The sequence below is a fragment of the Apus apus genome, chromosome 9 (genome assembly GCF_020740795.1).
Source record: "Apus apus isolate bApuApu2 chromosome 9, bApuApu2.pri.cur, whole genome shotgun sequence".
Lineage (NCBI taxonomy): Eukaryota > Metazoa > Chordata > Aves > Apodiformes > Apodidae > Apus > Apus apus.
In genome coordinates, this window is record NC_067290.1 from 14,821,689 (window position 1) to 14,845,509 (window position 23,821).

Genomic DNA, 23,821 nt, shown 5'->3' on the forward strand with positions numbered 1-23,821 from the left:
TCATTATCTTTGCTAGCCTAATTTAAGACCCACTGTAACCCTAAAATGATCTTATATGCAGTATGTTATCTGGCATAATCTTTGGCAAGCTGATACTTAAACTCCACATGGAAAAAGGTAAGTCTAGGATTAAATACTGGGAAATGTCAGGAGCAGTTGTGGAGTGTGGGACACATCTCCCCTACAAAGCCTCACCTGAAGAGAACACTCTTCATGTTTTACATTAGTTACCACTTTGCTCTCTTACTTCCTTTAACTTTAGGCAGTTATGTGAAGGAAACGAAATAAAATTCAAATAACTGGATGATACAAGGCTTAGTGCTGTTGCTCCTCACTATCACATGGGGAAACTTGGTCAGACTTGTGATTCAACAGACTCATCGAGGTTGCCAGAACTACACTGCAGCTTTACCTGGATCCCAGGGTGCTAAAAGCAGTAATATTGAGCTGTTCCTCTTTTTTTGGATCTTTTCCTCTCATCCTTTGACACCAAGTTACAGTGAAGTATCTTTGAGTAACCAGAAGGCTTTTTTTTTCCCTCCCTACAGGCCTTTTTTGATAAAGATTATATCACAAAGCACCCGGGAGATGCAGAGAAGATCACACAGCTCAAGGAACTCATGCAGGAACAGGTACTGCTTTTCAGATGCAAAAGAACAGTGTGTGGATAACATATCAGATCCAGCTGACTGATTCAGAAGGAAAGAGTTTTTCTACAGGAGATCAAAAAGACATTTAAACAAGACAGGACAAATAACCAAGGAGTTTATGAACAAGCCATTTGCCTTATGGGATGTGAGGTGAAGCTTATCTAGAAGTGCATTAATTTTGTTATCTCCATATATTATCAAATATACATCTTGCCAAGTTTCAAGCCTGTCATTAACTTTTGGCATTTTGAATTATGTCTTCCCAGTAAATTTCAAAGATAATCAGAGTCAGGACAGTCCAGGTCAGGCTTGAGATTAAACTGGCAGAGCTACATGGGAAAACTTAATGCCTGTTTCTGTTATCTGCAGTTTTATTTTTTATTAGTGTCTCCATGAAACATCTTGGCAGATAAAGCTAGATAAATGCTTTGATGGGAGTGAAATCAGAAAATCACATCCCTCTTAACTGAGTTTGGCAAGATACAGCCCATTAAACAGTGTGTCCAAGTCTGAACAAGACTACTAGGCCTGTTTCTTCAATCACTTAACTGCATTTCAGATTTCCCATCTGTAAAATAAAGATAAAGCTTATCTCCCCCTCCAATCCTCAAGAGAATGTTTGAAGATTAATTAGTTATTGTTTGTGCAGAGTTTGGATCATGTAGGGAATTATATACATCTTAAGCCTGCTATCGTTACTGTTTTCTTTCATCTGAGAATTTATATAATCTCAATCGCTTATATTATATATTTGACCTTTGAAAAAGTGACCTTTAAAAATAACTGATGAGCAACAGGAAGAGTGGCTGTGTGTGCCACCCTGCCACTGTTCAGCTCCATTATCAGAAACTCCTTTTGGAAATCTCTGTTGGCAACTTTGACCCTTCTCTGACACTGGGTGGAAGGAATTTTCTCTGTCACATTGAATTGTCTGTGTGAGGACACGATGCTGTTCCCTCTGGAGAGAGATTCAATCTGGTAGTTTTTTACAGTTATCTCATAACTAAAGTAAACCAACATGACATACATGTACTTGTCTCACACTTTAAGTACTTGTTGAAGTAATATGAACTTGCCAGGTCTCTTGGGCTTGCTTAATTAGCACCAGTCATGTAAATGAGCAGCGATATTTTACAGTACTTTCTTGCACACTGACTCAACTGCAGGACAGGCATCTGTTGTGTCTCTTGGACATCATTAATTTGGTTTTGTGATGTTATGGGGTTTTTTTAACAGGTACATGTCTTAGGGGTGGGTCTGGCAGTCCACGAGAAATTTGTTCACCCAGAAATGCGTCCACTGCATAAGAAACTGATAGACCAGTTCCAGATGATGCGATCCAGTCTGTACCATGTAAGCTCACTGTGAATCATTCAGAATTATGACTAAAGTTCTATCAGTTGCACTGAGGTTCACAAAAGAACTGGGCAGAGACAGTATTGTTTGAACCTACTAGATTACCAAATTGTCTAAAGAATTACTGATTTTTGTGCAAGAAGGAAGTCCTAGTAAGTCTGTTAACTTAGCCTTTAATTTAAACTAGAATTTGTAATTGTATGTTCTTTGTTGTATCACAAAACAATTGTAAAGCTTAATTTTCAGTTACTGTCTTACACTATCTCTATGGATAACTAGACACTATCTTGAACATTATCACAACCAAACTAAAGGATATATTTTTATAACGTAGAAGAATTATTTCAAATGTGTGTTAGCACTTCACTTTCCAACTGGAATATGTATTTTCTGAGGCAGCTTCTAACTCGAAGGCTTTTTCCTCCATTCTTAGGAACTGACACTATGCAAGGACAGCCAGAAGTAACAGTACCATGATTTTAAAATACAACCTTTCTCTTTCAAAGCAGATGAGATCCGTACAGGCTGCAGTTGCCAGTTTGAGTTTGCTGCCTTTCTTGAGAGTTTGGACAAGATCTGTATTTTTGAGTCCACATTTCTTTTTTAGAAAGTGTATGTGGCTGTAACTTGGGCCAAAATATGCCTCTGCTTTCCTCCCAATTTCCTGAAATAGCAGCTAGAAAGTCTTACTGGAAATAGAACAGCGAATAGGGTTGTAAAGCATAGAAGTTCTCAATCCTGTGGAAATGCAGGATAACTGAGGATGACTGTATAGAACATAGAAACAGATCAGGATTTTCCCAACAAGAAAACCTGTAATTTTCCACGACCAACTTAGCTAAAGGATGTTTCCTTTGCAGGAGTTGCCTGGTTTGGATAAACTGAGTCCAGCCTGTTCTGGCTCTAGCACACCGCGCAGCAACGTCCTGGTGTCGCACGGACCGATGAGCCCTGAGAGCATCAAGCTGGTGCATCGACACAGGTACCCTGCTTTTGTCCACCACAATATCTAGGATCTCTGCACACTGTTGCCTTAAGATTCAAAGATCTAAGACATGGTTAACAGTACTGCAGGAGGAGCAGCATGAGTTTTGGCAGAAGTGCCTTTCCTCTTCATTAAGTGCTAATTATTAAAGTTTGATTGAGAATTTGAATAAACAAGTTGAGAAATCCAATTTGCAGAAATCTCCATCACTTCACTTACTGGAGAGGAAGAAAACCACATCTCCCACTCAGATCTCCAGATTCAGTATGACTCTGGAGGTTCCAACTTCTATTGTTACAAAACCAACAAATAGATGGGTCCTTAGCTACCATAAAAGGAAAATTCTATGGCTTGTTTTAGAACCCAACTCAGTATGTTGCTGTTTTTAATGATTAGAAAATGTTCACATTGTTGTTTGTTGTAATTCTGATCAAATCAGAACCCAAATGTAAGAAAGGTTGCCACAGTGTTTTGATCATGTCACAGTTTGACTACCAGGACAGATAAGAATACCAGAAAATGTCTCAGCCTTCACAGCAATATCCAGAAATGTGGACACTTACTCAAACTGTATGTCCATCTGTAAAAACTAAGATAATGAGGATAAAAATTGGGATTTTCAGGGCAAAAATATGTTTGTATCCAGCCAAAATTTCTTATTTGAAAATGTATATATCCATACCAGTATGAAGAACAGTTGACAGGAATGTCACTGATGTTACAAAATTTTAATTGTTCCTCCATGTTTATTTCTCTTGGTGGGTCCACATAGCTCAGCTGGTTTTAAAGCCTGGCATAAAAACTCTGGAGGCTTGGTCTTGAGTACATGAATCCAGGATGGTGAAATACTTTTTACTATGAAAACTGAGTAACTCTTTTAACTACTTTAAGGGCTTGGCAGTCAACAATTGGTGCTGGATGATAAAATAATTTTCCTCAAAAATTCTCACTTTGTAAAGCCTTTTCTTAGTTCTTAGGGCAAAGTAGGGAGTCTGTAGTGTACAAAGTATGTATTTGTGCATGTGATTCAGAGTGACAAAGAAAACATTAATTTCAAGAGTGAGATCAGGGTGCAGCCTGCATACCAGCTGGGCTTCATTAATTTACTGTCAGCTACAAAGGTGCCTTCAGCTGTAATGCTGAGGCCCAACAGATGCAATGAGAAAAACTCTTGTTTTGACCAGTGTGCCTTGTGCTTGTCCATGTCCTTTGGGATGTTTTTTTTAAGCTGCTCCCACTCATACTTCAGCATTAAAAATGAGAGTGGTATCAGAATGTTCCGTTATAAACAAAAAAAATACACACTCTGTGTCATAACATGATGTTAACCTGGCTTTAGACTCTGAAATTCTATATCCTACATTCTGTGTTGTCTGACATGTGGCCTTATTGTCACGTTTTTCCTATTTACTCACATTTATAGATTTTTTTAGGCTTATTCAGCCTGATTTTTCAAATGTGACATAAAGAGGTGACCTAAAGCAGCAGGTAACTGTGGGTACTTAGTAGCTTGGAAAAAAAAATCAGCCTTCACAAATTAAAACACAGGTTCAAAACAATAATGATGCCCTTGTTCTGTCTCTGGTTTTATTGCAGCCCACTGAACTTGCTTGGTTCAGTCCGACACTCATCATCCTCTCTGTCGTCCCACACCTCCAGTGAAACAGGAAACCTGGTTATCCTGACAGACAGTTCTGTGGGGGAGACTGCTGAGGACATGTACCACATGCAGGTACAGTTCCAGCACCGCCCGCAGCATCTGGCAGGCAGCGCTGAATGTGCTCTGGAGGGTTGTGCTTAGGGGTACACTTCACCTGTTCACATGCTGGCATCTGTCCTGGAATATTCTTCTCAAAGAACTGAATAGGTAGAAGCTAACATTGTTCAAGAAGGATGACAGAGTAATTCAGCCAGGTTTAGTTTGGGAAGAAATCTTCTGTATTTGTACAATGAAAGTTGCTGCTGCAGTCCAGGATCATACTGTTGCTTTCAGAAAGTGCTATTTTGGTTGGCATGTTATTTGTATGACCTGTTCAACACAGGCAGGTAGTGTTGCTCTCCTTTCTGGGAGGGTAAAATGAGTCCCACAGTCCTGAGGGCAGATCTGTAGTGGCCTGAGCTGAAGCTGTTTCCTAGACAGAGGCTGCACTAGGTGACACAGACAGGTAAATACCTAATCCATTGATCCGCTCAGATCTCTCCTGATGATTTCTCTGCCTCCTGCAGCTTGTGTTCTGTACCTTCAGGTACCAAGGCTCAGTCACCAATGTCTCTGTTTTATCCTCCCCCCAGGCAAGCCCTTCCACCTCAAGCCTGAGCTCTACTCACTCGGCACCGTCCCAGATGATTAACTCTGCCCCTTCCAGTGCTCGAGGTAAGAATGGATGGACCCAAATGAAGGGTTAAGTGGACCTGCAGGCATACCCTAAACCTGGCAACCCTGTTGACTTGCTGGTGAAAGACCACCTACACTGAAATACACCAGTGTTGCTCTTTTGGAGCTGTAAATGCCTCTGCAAAGATGATTTCTTTAAAATTGTTTTTCATTCTTCAGCAATGGATTTAATACTTTTTTCAGCAGTATTTGGAATGTATCTCTAAATACATGCTGGTTTCACGCAGCTGCATTTCCATTGTTCTGCCTCAAAATTGTGGCAGGCAGTCCAGAGGAAAACAAGAATGGTCTTCGGTACAGTACTTAAAAGAGACAGATCATGAAGCCAAAGGCAAAAAAATAATTTTAAACGTTTAATAAAATTATGGCACAAAAAAAAGAACTTGAGGCAGTTTAGCAGAAATTTATGTGTATGGTGAATGTTACAAGAAAAATTCTAAGCACTGGAGTTAAATAAGGGCTTCCCTGCTGGGAAATTCTTAAAGAAAGGAAAAACATAAAATCAAACTCTAGGGGTGCTCATATTGCCTTTGCTGTTATATAGTAGGTGGTGTTGATATTGTTGATAATTTTCTTCCCAAGCCTCAGAGCTGAAGCAAAACCACTCTGTGCCATCTTCTGACTTTGGTAACTTCTATTAAAATTCCTTTTTTTTTTTTCCCCTCTCATTTTGGATTCTCAATTGCAGGTTCACAAATTTCTACACCTCTTTTCACAGCTGTCTGAAGAAGAAGGCATCCAGGATGTAGTCAGATAGAGGCTGATAACTAAAAACAACTCTTTTTTCCCATACAGGGGAACTGTATGTCTCTCTATGGACAGAGAATACAGAGAGGGCCCTTTCTCTCAGGCCAGCTTGGGGCTTTTTTGCTCAATCTTGCAGTAAAAATGTTAATTGACTGGCTGTTGTTATGATACAGATGCCTCAAAGTGATTTAATTGAAGGATCAGATGGAGTAGGAAGGTGAGAAGTAGACAGCTTCAAATAAAGACAAATACCTTTGCTAATTGCTTAGGGCTGGAAAGCAAATAATAAAGTGGCCAGATGAAACTGGCATAACGGGAAAGGGAAGATGGAACTGGGGCTGTCATGTCAGGAAGATGTCCTTAAATGGATGTGCCTCAGCTGGCATGTCAGGTCTGAATCTTTTGAAGGATCTGAGGCGTTTTGGTGCTCAGTGTTTCAGGCTGTTTTCCCCTTTAAAAGTCCTGTGCTCACAGTGACAGGCTGTGCCAGTCTTTCTCAGCTTCGTGATTTCACAGCATCACCAACTTCCCTCTACTGTATTCTTTGCTGTTGCTTAGAAACCAAAGTGATGAATGCTACAGAGGGTATGGTGCTGGTGGATGAGCCAACAGCACCTCCCAGAGATGAGAACTAGACAGTGTAAATGACAACAAATGAGGAAGCAAGAGAAGTAATTATTTTGAAAAACATTTCAAAATATACGTGTATCTATTTTATTATTTACTCTTACTAACATGTTTTGATAGCCTATGATACAACATTTCTTCTCTGCTACTTTTGTTCCCTTTTAAGTTGGGAGAGCACAGCATTCAGACATGACCCTCTGAACAAGGGATTTCACTTCAGTGAAGTCCCAGATGCTCTCTGTTTCACACTGTGCAACTCACTATCCTGGTTAGTACAACACTACTGTTTGGAATGGAGTTGTTTGTAATGAGAAAAAGCCCTTACACTTAAGTTCCACTGTGGTAATACAGCTTTGTTTTTCTCCGTGGTGGTTTTTCCTTTTGTTTTGGTTTGTCTTTTTTTTTTGACTGGGTGAATTTGATGCTTGTGAAAATAAGAGACCAGTGTCACTGGCTGGAGCAAGGTACTTCACAAACATTACAAATGCAGCTCTGTCAATGCACCTCTATCCTTTTTCTATTTTTTTTTTCCTTTTTTTTTTTTTTTGTATTTATTTATATTCTTTTTAATTTAGTGCTGGTGAAAGGTGCTGGATTGACAACTCTGGAGGCTGAAGCCCTCTATTTATCCACAGAACAGATACAGCATGGGCGGCAGCCATGCAAGTTTCCCCACGCTGCCCCCACCAATGTGCCTCATCTCTGTCCTGGAGGGACCACCTCTAGAGGTGAGAGGATAGTTCAGTCACCATGACCCATCCAATCCTTGGCCTTTCTGCTGAGACTGCCAACAAAGCTACAGTAGTCATGATGCTGCCAGTTAACCACTTTTCAGATGGGAAGTATATGAAGGCCAACAGTTTATTTGGTACAGGCCACCTAAATTTATCAACTTGGCATCTTTGTCACCTGTGGCTTTAACCTGAGCACGGTTACCTTGGATTTCTAGGTTTCTGTCAGATGTTTAAACACTTCTCTCATTTATTTCAAATATTAATGTGAAGGTGAAAAACCACTATTGCATTGTCCAGATACTTTTACCACCTTCTCTGTTTAACTGCAGAGTCCTTTTGGAGCTCAGCTACTAGCACTGTTCTGAGGAGATGGGTATAATTATAATATAATTAGTTCCCCTAGTGACCAAAGGAAAACATGGCCATTCGTGTTAAAAATCCAGCAAGAATTTAAATCGTATTTCTAATTGTCCACTTCAAAAAAATTACCCTTTCATTAATGCTTAAAACAGCAACACAAGCTAATTATTTGGCTCGTCCAAAGAAAATAAATAAAGCCATTAATCCAACATTTTGTTTAAAGGTTAGTCATCAAGACTTGATTTGATTGTATCACTGAGCAGCAGATTAAAGCAGCAAACCTCACAGTAGTTTTAATATACAGAAGTTAGAGTAAAAGTTTTAAATAAACTTGTAATCAGAATACAGTAAGAATTTTCTAATTCTGTTGCTAACAATAAAGATCTTGCTAGTTACTCTGTTTTTTAGATTAACAAATATGTATCTTTCAGTTTTCACCTGGCTTTCACCTTATGTAGCTTCTTCCCTCTCAAGAAAGCAACAGTGTTGTTGCATGGAGGATCAGTAAGAAATTCAGGTTTTTTTGGCTTCATCTGAGGTAACTCATGAAGCCCTGGTCTACCCTTCCTTAAGTTAAAATACCAGATAAGCCAGTGTTTGTTAGGCAGTAATTGTAACACAAAAGACCTGGAAACAGCTAGGAGTGGGTTAGGGTTTTTTCAGTAATGTCATTTAAAATATCTTTGGGACTCCTGGTGCATTCTAAAAGTAACTCCCACTTGATGAGTCACCTCTTAACGCATCCCTACTGCTCAGCTCCCCTTTTAGGTGTAGAAAAGGAGTCCTAGTGTCTTACTCAGCACTTTGCAAGAACCCTTATGCTTACATTAAAATCTTGCTTCTTAAAAGAGCAAAAAAGTTACGATTTGGTGCAGGAGCAAACCGTTTTCGTAACAGTTATACAAATGATGAATCAGGAGAAAAGATTAATTGATACGGAATTTAGCTACATTACTTTTCAGTTTCATTCCCTAAAACTAATACTCGACACAAGTGGATTAATATTTTCATCATTAAAAACTACCTCTGGCTTCAGCGTAGGTTTTCCTTTCTCATTAACAGATGAACACATCAAGTGTACCAAGCTACAAGCAGTAAGGCCTGGTACATGCTGCAGCATTTTACATGGCCAGTGGCTGCTCTGGAAGCTTTTAATAACTTTTTTTTTGTTTTTTAAATTTTGCCAGTGCCTGAAAGAAGCCATGGTGATTGTGCTCTCTATCTGTCCAAAGAAACAGGCCTGACTGCTAATAAAAGCAGTTATAGCCACTCCTCTTCTGGACTGCAATTCAGGGGTACCATTAGTAAATTTTTTTTTGCAGACTGGATACTTGGCATAATCTGTTACAATCTTTATAGCTATAGTTCTTTGCAAATTTAGGGTACTAAGCAGCAGAGCTATTTTGTAAACTAAACTCTGCCACCATATTTAGCACATGGGATTTTTCAGGTCATGCAGTGCAAGGTCTGTGGAAACTCTAGCTCCACGTAAACTGATGGCACACGGAGGTGGTTTGCATCTTGGATGTAAAATAACAAGGATGACACAAGATGAATAAAAAGAAAAGTTTGGAGTGTAGGTTGTGCTGTGATGTAGTTCTGGGCACAGCTAAAAGTTCAGCATCCTCACATCTGTCATGCAGAAACAGGACTACCTGTGATGTGTGAGTAAAAGAGACTCAGCATAAAGTGTTAACACTGTCTTCCAAGCTGATGTTTTAAATAAGAGCAAACAATGTTGTCTAATTATGTTTCTGTTTTATGTCTGGGGAGAAAATGAGTTCGGAACTAGAATGCAGACCTTCTGCGGCTGTTCATGTCAGGGTGGGGGTGGAGATTAATCTGGGATCTGCCACCCCTGATGGAATTGTTGCAATTGTAGGACCTTACCCTGCATTCTGCTGGACACATTGTTCCTTCCATTGTGTGCTGAATATCAGTCCCAAAAACTGCATGTTTGCTTTTGCTGGGGTAAAAGCTGCATTAACCAGCACCAATGCCTTTGCTGACACGTTGGGAGTGCTGTCCAGGTAATGTGTGTGGTTGTGGAAAGTTTGCAAGAGGGGGCATGTATTCCCCACCAGCCAGCATGGCTCTGTGATGCGCTGTGTGCTGCCATCTGTTAAGTGCGTGTTTGTGACGCAGTGAAATAATCAGTGCAAATTAAAGCTCACTCTAGCAGCTTCAGAACATTCCTGCCTAGTATCGTGCATCCCAAGGGATGCATGTATCAGTAATACTAGACTTTAGGAAGTCACTGATGGGAATCATTCTTCTGGCAAATCCACTATCAGCTGTTGCATTTCATAAGGCACACTGTTAGATGGCTCTCATCTTGAAGGACATTGAGTTCCAAATAACTCCATGCACCAGGAAGCTTTTTACATTAAATATCATGACAACTACACAGATAAGTAATAGTTAACAGTCAAGAATATTCCTGATATGTAACTCTAAGTATTGGTAAATGTCCTGGTGTCATAAAATGCCTCAGGATTCCAACACACTCAGTACTCATCATATATTACCCAGTGACATTATAAGCAAAGTGCCACCCACATTTACAGAAAATTCTGTTTATTACTGGAGTTTTTTTACTTTAACAAAGCAGAAGCTAACCAAGGTATTGCCAACTCAATGGCAACATGTCAAACTATCTCTACCAGAACTGAGGAACGAAGTAGCTTCCTGCTTTAACTGAATGATGTATCCCTTTCTTCCTGATACAGTCCTAAAATGCATGTTACCGAATTTCCATAACTCTACAATACTTCATGGGGCAGTGGAGCATTAGGCACTGTACACCACAGCCAAATCCACACAGATTTCCTCTTTTTGTTTGTTTCAACATACAACTTTGCAACATACAGCTGGGGATGCACACATCTTACATGGTATGTCCTTAATTGTCTATAACAAGCCAGTTTTTATGTCACTCTCGTGCTATGCACCCCACCAACAGCTGCTTTGTGGGCTCGGCACCATGTTTTCTTGAGTCCTATAAGAGCATCTGTCTGAACAAATGGCAGAGGAGGCCTACATGACTGGGCATGCAGAGACATGGCTGGTGTTTGTCACGTGTACGTGATCACTCTCACTTGTTTACAGGCTCTCCCTCTCTACCAGATAAGTACCGCCACTCTCGGGAGATGATGATGTTGCTGCCAGCCCATCGGGACCGACCCAGCAGTGCCATGTATCCTGCAGCTATCATGGAAAACGGACAGGTAACACACCTAAGTTATGTCATTTCCATCACCTGAAACTGTAGCTTCAGTTTTACTAGTTTTGACCACTTTAAAGCTTTCCTTCTTATTTTTGGAAAGCACAACAACTTAGGATTGTTTTCAGAGGCAACACACAACTTCTCCTATCCACTGACCCCAAGAGCCACCTGCTTTGGTGGTCAGCACTGTTACACTCTAGAGATCCACAAGTACTTGCTAATGTAGACCCAGGCTAATGTTCCCATCAATTCTTTAAACAACTTTCTTTGCTTGAAGCAATCAGAAGGCCCCAGGGTTTTGTACCAGCTGCTCTTTAAATTTTTTTTTATTTTTTTTTTACTTTCCTGTGCTAACTTTTCTTCTCCCTTAGCCTCCAAATTTCCAACGCGCCTTCATCCAGCAAATGATTGGACCATGCAAACCTTGCAGTGATCCCAACCTGTCTGTGGCTGAGAAAGGTACTCTTTTTCCTAGTTAGCATGCATGCTTTCTAAAATATTATTACTCTGGTCATGCTACAGCAAGTAACAAATGGGCTTCTGCATTTCCTGGCAGAGTGCACTCTCTCACATTTGTTTAATTAACAGTTTAATTAACTGGGCCTTCTGCCAACCTATAGTCATTTCAGATCATTCACAGAAGGGTGGAGCTGCACAAACCTCTTTATTTCAGAAAGCTTTCTGAGTTGAGCATTTTGTTCTTGAAGCAAATCCTGCAGCCTTTATCAAGCAAAACTTGCAAAGCAGCACATGAAAGAAGAGGGCATGGGTTTTGGATGGTATTTTTAAATACTTTTTTTAAAAAATATGCATTTATTGTTCAAAACTTTAACATTTGTTGTAAACACTATTTATTTAAGTTTAGCATTAGTAATGTATGCTTTTTTTAACTCACTGGTTTGAAAAAAACAGGCCCCTGCAGAAGAAAACATGAAGGGAGTTTGTTTGTCTGGTGTAACAGAAAAGGAGGAGCTTGTGGAAGGGGTGCCATGGACAAAGCGATGGGCTCAAAAAATGATCTGAGAGGCAGCATGCTGAAAAAGCAGAAGTGGGCAAAATTCATGAGTCAAAAATCTGAGCCAGAGGCTGCCTAAGTAAGCAACAGTCATGGGTATGGCTAGGAAAAATGGTATCTTCCAAGATTTTTTTAAGGCCAGGAAAGACCATTGCAGCTCTCTAGTCTAACCTACATAACACACTCCATTAGACTTTTATCAGTATTTTTGCTTCAGGAGCTGTGCCTGAACTAAATGTTATCTTTTTGGAAAAAAAATAATCAAAATTTTATTTTCTAATTTCTAATAAATCAGAATCCACTGCTCCAACACTGTGACAGCCTTACAGAGCAGTCCAGATGGAAACCAAAAGCCAATGAACAGTTCTGAATAAATGGCAGAATGATGATGTGATGACAGTAACAGGTGATGACAACAGAGAGCTGAGACAATGGGGTGAGGGATTAAGAGCTCCACCTTAGCCCTGCAAGGTTGAACTGAACACATGACAGAGGAGGTGAGATCTTTATAAAGTACAGGAGAAAGATCTGGAAAAGGAAGGTAGTTAAATATTTATTACTTGTCTAGGACAAATACTTTAATTTGTATTTGTGGGCAATATTCAGCAGGAGTGTAGTCTAAAGCACGAAGAGAAGAGGATTAGAGAAGAAGCCAGAGGCCCACAGGAACCCTGAAAGACACAGATGATGTTCAGTAATTTACCTTAGGGGATAGTGTGACAGGAATCCCAGCTCTTCAGCCTGGTTAGCAGCATAAATGCAGTGCCAGGTGTTTTTTGCAGCCCACATCATTCTTTGTAAGTCAGGATGCCATCTGCCTTAGTTTCTGTTAACAGCCATGCCCTATGAAGTTACCCATCCCCATTTCTTGCCAAATCAGGAGCTCTGCTCAGTAATTCTCATCGACAGTGCAGGCAGATGTCAGTTGCCCAGAGCAGAATGGCTCTAATGCAACTTCCTTGCTAATTAAACTTGGCCACCAAGACACTGAACACTCTTCTGCGGAGAGAGATGAACTAGGACAGAGCACAAAGAGCTCCCTGGGTAGGCTCATCCCCAAAGTGTTTTAGATAAAACACTGAGTTTAGCAGGCAGCAGCCACTCTTAAAAATCACCTGACCTCTGGATGATTTCCAGCACTCTTAAATACTCAGAAAGTCTTGAATGAGGGAACACAGAGAAAGTATAAATGGATTATGCACTGGGGTACCATGTTCTCTTCACATCCTTCTACTGCATCTCAAGTGTTTAAAAAAAGCAAAACTGTGTGTTTAACAAGTCATTTTACAGGCCAAGCAAATGCGGTTCTATTGTGTCCTTTTCACTTGATGCTGGTATATTGCAGGAGAGACCAATGTGCATCTTGTCCCTCTGTTGTAGCCTTTTGACACCAGTTGCAGTTATGCAGATGAGAGCACTGCTCTGTGCACAGCATGCTCAGGAAATACATCTGAAGCCAGATTACCTGTGTTGAGATGTACTCCTTGGTTTGAACTTGTTCTCTGTCAAGACTTTTCCTATCTCTTCTCAGTTTGAGGGTGTCTCTAAAAACATTTGCTTTTGTATTTTTATGGGTTTTGTTCCATCTTACAAAGCTGTCACTTTGTAATCTCTCTTACTTAAGAGAATTTTAGATCTTGGGGAGCCTGTGTTCAACCTACCGCATGAACTAATAAGAAAAAATAACACAAAGAAACCTTTCAAAATAATTTCAGAAAAGAAATGCACCAAAATGGCTGCAGGCATTTTAATTAAAAAGAAATCCTCTTTAGATGTCAAACTCCATGTTTATTTCTCCAGGCTTCCATTTTCTGAACTGAAGATGGAAAAAGCTATTTTTATCTGTTTTCTTTGGTAGGCTCTTGAATTCTCAAGATCTTGAAAAATGTTCATGTTAAAAAGAAGCAGCTTCTATTTCTATAAAAAACAGTCACAAAGATCATAGCCTACTCTAGCCTTTCTGATCAACAAAGACTTTTTCAGGTGACTAAAATACAAGCAGTTTGAACTGTCCATAAGTATTTTTTCATTACAATTTTTATCTACTCTAGCTTAGTAAACTTGGGGTTTAGAGTTGAGATTTCCTCTTTAACAGATAAGAGGTGTAATTTCCGCCGTGCTTTATTCAGTCTTCTCTTAGCCAGTGCAGCAACAGGCCTCCCTGTGTTCCATGAGGGTTCTGCCACGTTCCCTTCTGCTCTGGCACCATTTACCACCAAGCAGAGCAACTCAGCTGCCATCTAGCTGCCATTCCATCAGAAAGATTTCATTTTTATGTACTGGTTTGCAAAAAAAAAAAACCCAACAAAACTAAAAAACACCAAAACAAAACCAAAAAAAACCCCACCAAAACCAACAGAACCCAACAAAACAACTCCCTAACAGAGATCTACTGCTCTTCAGCTTTGCTGGAAATGAGGGGGCCGTGGAGGGAAGATGGGCAGACTTAATGCTACAACCACCTAACTTTCACTTCCTTAACAAAGCCAACCTGCAAACTTAACACACTGTCTCTGTGCGCCTTCAGTCCTACGACTCACCATGTCCCTAGAATCTGTCTCTACTGCTAGCGAGCAGACTGGAGAGCCAGTCCTTCTGGCCCCACAAGCTCCCTGTTATGTTACCCAAGATAAATCTGTTTCAATCCTTCAGCTGTGCCAGCAGCGCCCAGTAGCTGGAGCCTAGACAGCGGAACCAGAGAGGCCCTGCCATTCCTGTCTGCCCACGCTGGGAGCATCTTGGCCCCACCAGTACCTCCCCGAAGCCTGCCCCATGGTAAGGAAATGCCCAGCAGGCCTGCTGCATAATACCTGCAGTCATGCACAGATAAGTCTAGATCACCTGAAAAATGACCTTTCCCCTCCATAAAAGCAATCAGAAACAAAACCCCAAAAGTCTTTCCTGGTCTTCTAGGTTAGCACCAGACAAAGTCTTCAATTTAATTTATTTTTTCTAAAATCTTCAAAATGTTTAGAGTCCTTATACTAATATGGACTCACATATATTTTGGGACTCAAATTAAATGTGAGTGTTGAAGCATGGCTGGGCTTCTTGCCAGTGTTCATCTTCAGCAGTAACTTAAGGTTACAAAGCTATTAATGAAACTACAAATGTTCATTGTTTATGAGCCTGTTGCCTTGCCATGAGATCCTTGATAACAGGGGTGGGTGGAAATCTATAATTGCACTTAACTTCTTGTTAGCATTTTGTGATGTGACAGATGTGTTCCACAGTATCGATCAGAAAGGACGCCCTAGGTTGGAGTGGAGCTATCGGCAGTTGGAGCTGTTACCTGCCATGACAGAGTCTAAAATCCCAGCTCTTTTGCTGCAGTGAGGCAGCACCAGTCTGTTTCTGATCCTTGTCTCATTCCAGGACACTACTCACTGCACTTTGATGCCTTCCATCACCAGCTCAGTGATGCTCCTCCGGCACTGCCTGCACGAACATTGCGCAAGGTAAAAAAAGTGGCAGGAGAGCAGAGAGGGATGTATAAGGAAAATCCTAGGCTCCTGGATGAACCCACTCCCACCAAGTAGCTTTTGAATACAGATACACTATTTTTAACATGCTAGTAAATCACACAAGAAAATCCACTGAAAGCTCATAACCTGCTCCATAGTTGACTTCTATAGGAATAACTTAAGACGTGTTGTAGGCCCTTCCACTTTCCTTCTTTGCATCACATGCTGTGATTTCAGGCACCCTGATTATCACCTCAGCTCCTGTTTTTTAACAGCCCTGGTGGTATTAGGTGCACTTGTCTGCCCACCAGAGGTACTTCCATACAAGCCAGAGGAGTGCACCTATAAACCTATGATTGCTGATATTTTGAACTTAATGGAACTTCACCACTGTTAACAACACTGCACAAAGCTGGAATGTGGGACCAACACACAAGACGCAATGTTGCCTCTTTTGTAAATTTTAACCTGGTTTTGTTTTCCTCCAAACAGTCCCCTCTTCATCCTATCCCTGCATCACCCACCAGTCCACAGTCTGGTCTAGATGGAAGTAATTCCACTTTATCCGGCAGTGCCAGCAGTGGTGTCTCTTCCTTGAGTGAGAGTAATTTTGGACATTCTTCTGAACCACCTCCTCGCACAGACACCATGGATTCTGTCCCCAGCCAGGCCTGGAACACGGATGAAGATCTAGAGACACCCTACCTCCCTGTCAGGTACAGTCTCTCTGAGCCTGATGTCCTAGAGTCGCTCAAATCCCAGCCATGCCGAAGCCACTCTGCTCCCTCTGGAGTCATTCCTCAGGACACCATGGACCCTCCTGCTCTACCCCCCAAACCTTACCACTCCCGGCTGCCAAACATGGAGAACGAGGAGGGGATGATAATTGAAGATGATGACAAACACCGCCCATTGCATCGTAAAGTGTCCCAACCTGTGAGTGGTGGAAAGGAAGAGCAGGCCAGGGTAGCATGGGAGCATGGCATCAGTGAGCCATAGGGACAGCTCCTGGTAAGCAGCCTGTATCACTCCAGGTCTGACTACAAAGGAGAGAGAGACAGAGAGAGAGAGAGAGAGAGAAGGACTCGGAGAACAGCAAACCAATTTTCTACTGCCGCAAGTTTATGTCTGGAGCCCACAACAGCAACTGGGCCAGCATGGGAGGTTGCTGCTTTCCTTTTTAATTTCTTTTTACACCTTCCCATTATGTTTTTTAACTTTCTGCGCAGTGGACAGTTCATTCCTTCTGCAGTGTCTTAACACATCAGAGGGCACACAAGCCACAGAGACTTGCAGAAGCTGAAAAATACAATTTTAAGCAGAGGGGGGAAAAAGGGGAGAACGTGGCAAGCTGATTTTGAAACTGCTTTCCTCCCAGTTCTGAGACGCACATGAGTAGACGCAGTTGCACTAGGGACATTTTCTTTGCTGTACAGAAGTGAAAGCTCATTGCTGAAATCAGGGATTCTGTGAACTGTCAGGCTGGAAGGTGCATGAGCTGCAGGCAGTGGAAGGATGGCAATTCTAAGAAGATATTGGCTCTTTTGAGAGCAGGATTGTACATATCTGTGCAGTGATCTCCCTGCATTGGTTCATAGGTGCTGAGGCAATCCAACCAGTGCTGATGCACTGATTTCCAAGATATAATTTCCAACAAACTCTGCCTCCTTTGTTTTTTATGTACTGTTTGTTTTCTTAAATTTTGCTTTCACTGGCTAAACCAACCTACTTTCTCATTGTAATCATATGCTATTCATCTGTGCTACAGGATGAGAGGAGGTTAGTAGCCATTGGAGCTGCAACCTAATTGTAGGCCTTTCTCATGCCCAACTTTGGGCAGGCTGTTGACACCAGCATTTCTATTCCAGTTTAAAAAAAAAAAAAAAAAGCAAACAACCAAATTGAGTTTTTCATGCTACAGCTGGTTGACGACCCAGCCAGTAAAGAAAAGGTGGCTTAAACACATCATATCCAACAATCCTTGCCTCAGGGCTGAACATAATTCTCACCAACTTCCATCACTCAGGAGCTGAGATTCATTCCCTGTTACCACACTGTCCTCAGTCCCTCCCAAAATCTCATTGCAGCTGGTGTGCAGAAAGAATCTCCATCTCTCACAGTAGACAGAAAGCACTAAGATACAAGAAATGCTCAGTATACAGTGTACACCCTAGAGTCAGGGATCTTAAAGGCAACCTGTAAAGAAGAAATGTCTGTTTCCTCTTTTGCTTCTTTAGAATGTATAAAGAAGCTTTAAGAGCTTCTTCTCTCTTCTGGAAGGTTGATTTCTCCTCAGGCAGCAATACAGCCTTCCCCCTCACTGCCTTTTTTTTTTATTGATGGGCTCCAGAAATGACTCAAGAATGTTTTAAAGAAAACCCAAACAAACAAACCCCAACAAATAGAACTATGCAGAGGTGAAGACGGTACAGATCTATGAACACAAAACAAGCCTTTTAATCAGTATTTGCTTAGTTCAGTACATGACACTTGGTAACAGAGCCAAGAGCTGTTCTTTGAAAAGAACAGCAAGAGATCTTTTATTCCTATTTTCAGTATTTTTCAAAAAACTTTCAATCAAGAGCATATCAAATATTCAATGTTTTTAAATAAAAAAGCAATGTTCCTTACCGTGCCCACACACATTTTAGCCTTCCCAGTAGCCCTTTGCACCTGCAGATTGCAAAGCACACTCCAGGGGATGGTAACAAACCACCCTCTCACCACTGACAAATCTGAAGCACATTCAACTAAGAGACTGACTTACCTCCACCATCTAAATTAGTGTCAGGAGCAGGAGTAGCACTCAATTTTCATATTCAATTCTTGCCCTAAACACTCAGTTTCTCATGCTACAGGCAGCATAAAGAAGCAAAAAAGGATATTGTAAATCTTTTACAGGTCACCTTTAGCACTACCTCTAAATGCAGTGGCTGGGCAGAGTACATTGCTTCTGAACTCTCCTAAGGATGGTCTGTCTGTACAAAGTCTGGACTCAGCAGTTGTATGAAGGGGAATTTAAGAGGATTTTATTATTTTCCTTCTCAAGCTCTAGCCCATGAAAAAAATACTAAGTTATGGATTTGTTTCTTAAATGGCCTGTTTGGCTGGAACAAAGTCTCTCTTGCTTCCTCTATTTTGTTATTAACACAGGCTACTTGTAATCATATCCTTCAGTTAAAACAACCTTAAAAAAACCTGGCCTATAGTGGGTGTTTCATTTCTAGCAGGAAGGTGAGTTTTCCAATACTAGGACAGTTCTGAATGTTAATGAATCAAAATGGACTTCTGGTATAGAACACATGTATGAAAACTCAAATCAAGATTATGTTTTTGATAAAGGTAAGTCAAGGCAGTTGTTTAGGAATGACTGACATTCTTACATATGCTATTCTCCCATCTGACCGAGAGTCTCCAAGTGAAGTTTTTAAGAGAAATAAGTATTTGATACCATCTGCCATGCCCCTTTTATTTTTTTGGCAGGAAGATTAAAAGCAGTAAGTGTAGTGACTTGCTGAGCTTTCTTATTCCAAAAAACAGCAAGTCTTGCAAATAAAACTTTGCAAAAACTAGAATATGGGACTGAGTCCTAGTCAGCTGAAAAGCTTGCCCACTGGAGCTCTGCTCAGTCTCTCAAAAGGTATCATCCTGCTCAATTATAGAGACCTGGTGCAACAGAAGTGAGTCCATTTTGGGAGTCTGACATTACAATGGATTTGTAAGGGTTTGAAGATTAATCACATGATGTATAAAAATACCCAGTTTATGGAAGGTTTGCATGGAGAAGGACAGAATAAATGGCTGAATTTACCAAATTTAAGTCTCTCTGGAGTTAAATTTGTTACTGTTCCGATATCTAAAATATTCTGTCTTGCTTTCCAGTGCTTGCCTGAAAGGGGGCAGAAGATAGAAGGACTATTATTAAAGATTAAGGTTTTATGAATCTCGGAACTAATACTTCTTGGTACTAATACTTCTCTGTAGGGTGGGGTGTCTTGTAGCATAACACAACTTCAACATCAAGCTCAGTCCTGGAGTGGGTGGAAGCAACAGCAGTTGTTGCACTTGCCTAGCAGGATTTGAAGAATCCTTGTATAAACCACAGCAACAGGATGTTTTGAACACGACCTTGTCATACTATATTTAATCCAAACTTAAAATGTACTTGCCTTCATTGGGTTTTCTTTGAGTAACCACATAGCATGTGCATTCCTGGGAAAATTGGTGGAATTCTGCTACAAATCTCTCCATAATCACTGTACCTGCTGGCCCCTTCAGAAACAGAATTGAGAAGGAACCACAGTAGTAGAAGAAAAGCAATTAAACAATTTATCTGAATCCTACTTCCCCCCCCCCAGTAGTTGGGTTGGTTTTATTACTGTGTGCAAGACTAAGATTCTTTTCCATTTTTTCCTCTGTTTGCCTTTTAGATTATTTACCCTTTTTTGGGTAAGGGATATTGTATATCCCTTTTGTGGGAGAATCAGCCAAAACTGGGGAGGCTGGAGAGAACAAGAGCCTTTGGGAAACAAATTATGAGATATTTAAATTTTCCTCTGATCATGCTTCTCTGTAAATATCCCCATTTGAATGCTGTGTATTTGTACAGGAAATTGAGCAAAAAATGTATAGATTGTGATGTCTGACTGGTATTCTGCCCTGTAAATGTGTTTTTAACCTCTGGCATTCTGTGCTTATTTAAAAAAGGCAAAAACCTCTAACCACTTCTCTTTTGTGTATTCATGTTTGAAACAAAATTAAAACAGCTATCTTATCTATAATGGAAATCAAATTTAAAAGGAAAAAAGTAATTTGTACAAGTGTCCTAAAGGTACTTCATTGTATATATTGTGATAGCATGTTTCCAGAACCAACAAATAAGTGGCGTGAATTTTAGATGTAAATATCTACCGTTTGTTTGGGGTTTCTTTCCCTTATCCATTCACTCAACTGCTGTGATGTGGAATTAAAGATTAATACCTGATATTAAAGTGGTATGGCTGTATGTTCAGTGTTGTCCTCCAGACAGGGTTATCCTCAGGCTGCCCCAAATGTTCCAGAGGTATGCAGGAATGGCCACTGCTTCCCCCTGTCGTGCAAAAGATTGCTGTTTGACAAGTGATGGTTTATTTCGCTTGTTTTATTACAATAGCATAACATTTTGACAGTAATTTCATTTCTCACTTTTTAAGTATTTAAATACCAATCACCCACACCGACATTCCCCCACTCACAGGGCCAGGCTCCCAGGTGGGGCCAGAACCCTACCCCTCCCATTATATGGTTCTGAGACACAACTCCCCCAGAGTGGTTCCAGCCGTGGCTTGTTGGAACATGACCCTGCATTTCGGGGGACTCACCGTGCAGTGCCCGCAGCTAAGCACAGGAGGGTGCTCACTGCCCCAGTGAGGGGATCCCTTGGCTTGTCCCGGGACACCTGTGTTAAAAGGAAAGAGGTTCAGAATACTGAGAGGCTGGGGGCTGTGCCACAGCACACCCTGGCTTAAGGGGGAGTTGGGGGGGAGGGTCAGGCAGCACCAGGACCTGGCAGCAAGGGGACAGAGGGGTTCCTGTGGCACAGGGGATGCTCCCTGGACAGATAAACCCCCAACCCCACAGTGGGAGGAGGAGCAAGATGAGTCAATCCCAACCCCCTGGGGCAAGGCAGGGTCCGTGGGTCTCTGGGGCCGCTGGAGAGGTCCTGAGGAGGGGACAATCAGGGGCTTGGGAAGTGACATTGGGGCACCAGAGAAGCAGAGGGCAGCTGAGAAGCTCTGGGCACAGCAAGGGAAGGGAGGGAATAACTGAGGGAGGGAGCAACACTATCTTTTACCGAGCTGTTCTCAGATAAGTCCTTTTGAAATTCAAAAGTTTTTGATTTTTCAAGTAAAAATTATTGTACCCTGTTTCTACATAAATCTAAAAAGTCTATGGAGCTAGTTGGGGAAAAATAAATACTAAAGCAATGGTGAAACTGGGGGTAGGGGGAAGCGCTTGTTGGCTTTCCCTGGGGCTGAAAATGGAGAAAAAGGTGAAAGTGCAGAGGGCACGGGGCAGGAGGGAGCTCCACTGGCCAGGGGAGGGGGACGTGGGGCAGAGCTTGGCACAGGGTGGGACGTGAAAGGCCCTGCACCAGGAAAGCAGGGTTGGCAACAGGGCATGGGTGGTAGGTGGGACACACGAGTAAGGACAGCATGTGCCAGCTCAGGGCTCGGCGTGGAGGGAGCAGGAGATGCAGCGTGGAGCCGTGCCAGCCAAGCAGGACTTGGGTAGCTTGGCAGGAGGGAGTTGGGTTGTGGACCCCAGCTTGGTGAGAGGGAGAGGGGCCTGGCACCACGGCTGGGGCAGGGGATGGGACACATACTGCAAGTCTGAGCCTGGCCAGGAAAGCAGCACTCAGGGGCAGATTGGGGTCCAGCAGAAGGCCCCACCCCCCCCCCCCCCATGGCATCCCAGTGCAGTGGGAGACGGTACCCTGGCGTGAACATGGTGCCCCCATCTCCCTGCAGGGAAGTGGGTGCTGACCGCCAGCCCATCCCCAGCTCCCCGCCAGCCCATTCCCAGCTCCCCGCACTCACCGTGGGGCAGGCTGGAGCAGGCAGCCACCACACTGGACCAAGCGGTGCCCCCACATTGGCTGGCCATGTTCTTCTGGGGCTGGAAGAATATGATGTGGAGCTTGGGGGTGAAGAAGCAGTCAAGGACCACAGTGCTGCTGACGCTCACTGAAATGCACATGGTGGTGGTCTGGGCCTGCAGACAGGAGTGGGGGTCAGGTGCTGCTGCTGCCAGCAGCCCCCTGGCCCCAGAGGGGCAGGGTGAAGCCCTCAGTGTGGCACCAGGCAGAGGTTGCTGCCTGCACCCCACAGACACATTCCACCCTGCACCAGCTCCTTCTGTCACAGTGGATCTGCTGGAGACCCATGAGCAGAGGACAGGCACTGCCCTGATGGGCACAGGCTGCTCCTGCAAAGGGGGTTCACCCTGAGCAGCACTGCTACCACACCCAACACCCCTCACCCCAGTGCCCGCTCCCACCAGAGGATGCAGGTCCTCCCCAGAAGCCCCCAACTGCAGCCACCCCCACATAGTCCTGGCAAGAACCTGGCTGGACAACTTGCCAGCAGGGGGCTCAAGGTGTTGCAGGGTGGACCCCATGCTACCCTATCCCTGGCACTGCCCAGTTCCCCAGGGACCAAGGCTGGTTATGGCCTTGGCATTCATGCCCTGATGGGGGACACACACGTCTCATGCCTTCACTTCATAAGCCTGAAGAACAGCAATCACTCCTTCACAGCCTGGTCAGTGGGATCTCTAGAGGTCTCAGGGAACAAAGAGTCTACCAAGGGGGATATCTTCTCCCCAGACTTACTGCCCTCTCAGCCACAATCCTTCTGCCACACTTCACCCAGTAACAAACACCCCAATGCAGCAACGTCCCATCTCCCCAACAAACCCCCACTGGGACTCCACCAGCACTTGAGGGACCCTGAGTGGAGCAAAGCTCCCCCACCCAGGCCTGCCCTCCTGCCTGTGGCACCTCACCAAGCTTCAGCCACCCCAGGCCCGGTGCCCCACTCCCTTGCCATGTCTGCCCCTCTCCAGCCCCTGCCCACTGCCACAGGCTCCCCTGCCCTCAGTGCCAGCTCTGCAGGAAGCAGCCCAAGCCCGCAGCCAACAGCAGGGCCTGGTTCTGCTTCCCAGCAAGAATGACATGCAATTAAGACACGCAGAAACACAGGGTTTGGGAATTAAAAGCTACAGTGATTGCCATGTGTAAGTTATCTCAAAGATGTGCATTTCCTGCCACTGCCACTAATAAACCAGGTCAAGGTATAGGAGACAGAAAAACTAACCCGTTTCTCCCATCCTGTCTTGACAAACACACACAAAAAAAGATGGAACTTGTCCCAAAAGACACTTAGCAGTAAAATATGGTAACAGTCTTACTGAGGCTGGCCCTGCAGTGTACACAGACTGCCAACCCTTCCTTTTCATTAAGTACATACCACGTACAAATGCTAAAAGGAGGTCAACTGTATGTAATGAGGTACTTCAGAACGCAGCTAAATTATCAAAATGTGGCTAAGCTGGAACATTTACCTGACACCTGAAAAATGTCTGTAAAAATCAGATCCTTTGACACTATTCCTATCCCAACCTTCCAAATCTTGTATAAGTAAATAATTTTTTACTCAGCTAAAAAGCATATATTAACAAAAAATGGGAAATAAAAAGCGTGTTTGGCACAACAAAAGACTC

The 23,821-nt window shown here is 42.6% G+C and overlaps 1 protein-coding gene and 1 long non-coding RNA gene across 12 annotated transcripts in view; one reads left to right on the forward strand and one right to left on the reverse strand.

Moving 5' to 3' along the window:
• The window catches only part of DOCK3 (dedicator of cytokinesis 3), a 180,485-nt gene extending 159,935 nt beyond the window's left edge, over positions 1 to 20,550 (forward strand). For 4 of the 11 annotated variants that reach the window (XM_051627123.1, XM_051627125.1, XM_051627126.1 and 1 more), the window contains 11 exons: positions 549 to 632; positions 1,887 to 2,003; positions 2,867 to 2,988; positions 4,588 to 4,723; positions 5,284 to 5,365; positions 7,336 to 7,488; positions 10,963 to 11,081; positions 11,452 to 11,539; positions 14,748 to 14,870; positions 15,471 to 15,553; positions 16,052 to 20,550. In XM_051627123.1, the coding sequence (XP_051483083.1) occupies positions 549 to 632; positions 1,887 to 2,003; positions 2,867 to 2,988; positions 4,588 to 4,723; positions 5,284 to 5,365; positions 7,336 to 7,488; positions 10,963 to 11,081; positions 11,452 to 11,539; positions 14,748 to 14,870; positions 15,471 to 15,553; positions 16,052 to 16,558 (1,614 nt within the window). In that variant the 3' untranslated portion in view covers positions 16,559 to 20,550. The remainder of the gene's footprint in view (positions 1 to 548; positions 633 to 1,886; positions 2,004 to 2,866; positions 2,989 to 4,587; positions 4,724 to 5,283; positions 5,366 to 7,335; positions 7,489 to 10,962; positions 11,082 to 11,451; positions 11,540 to 14,747; positions 14,871 to 15,470; positions 15,554 to 16,051) is intronic. The other 7 variants (XM_051627130.1, XM_051627134.1, XM_051627124.1 and 4 more) reach the window with 6 other exon arrangements.
• LOC127388096 (uncharacterized) lies at positions 20,541 to 22,226 on the reverse strand. Its single transcript, XR_007890306.1, has 3 exons — positions 22,138 to 22,226; positions 20,920 to 20,996; positions 20,541 to 20,648 (listed from the first exon to the last, which is right to left on the reverse strand). It is a non-coding gene; the product is annotated as an uncharacterized LOC127388096 (long non-coding RNA).
• Positions 22,227 to 23,821: the final 1,595 nt, after the last annotated feature.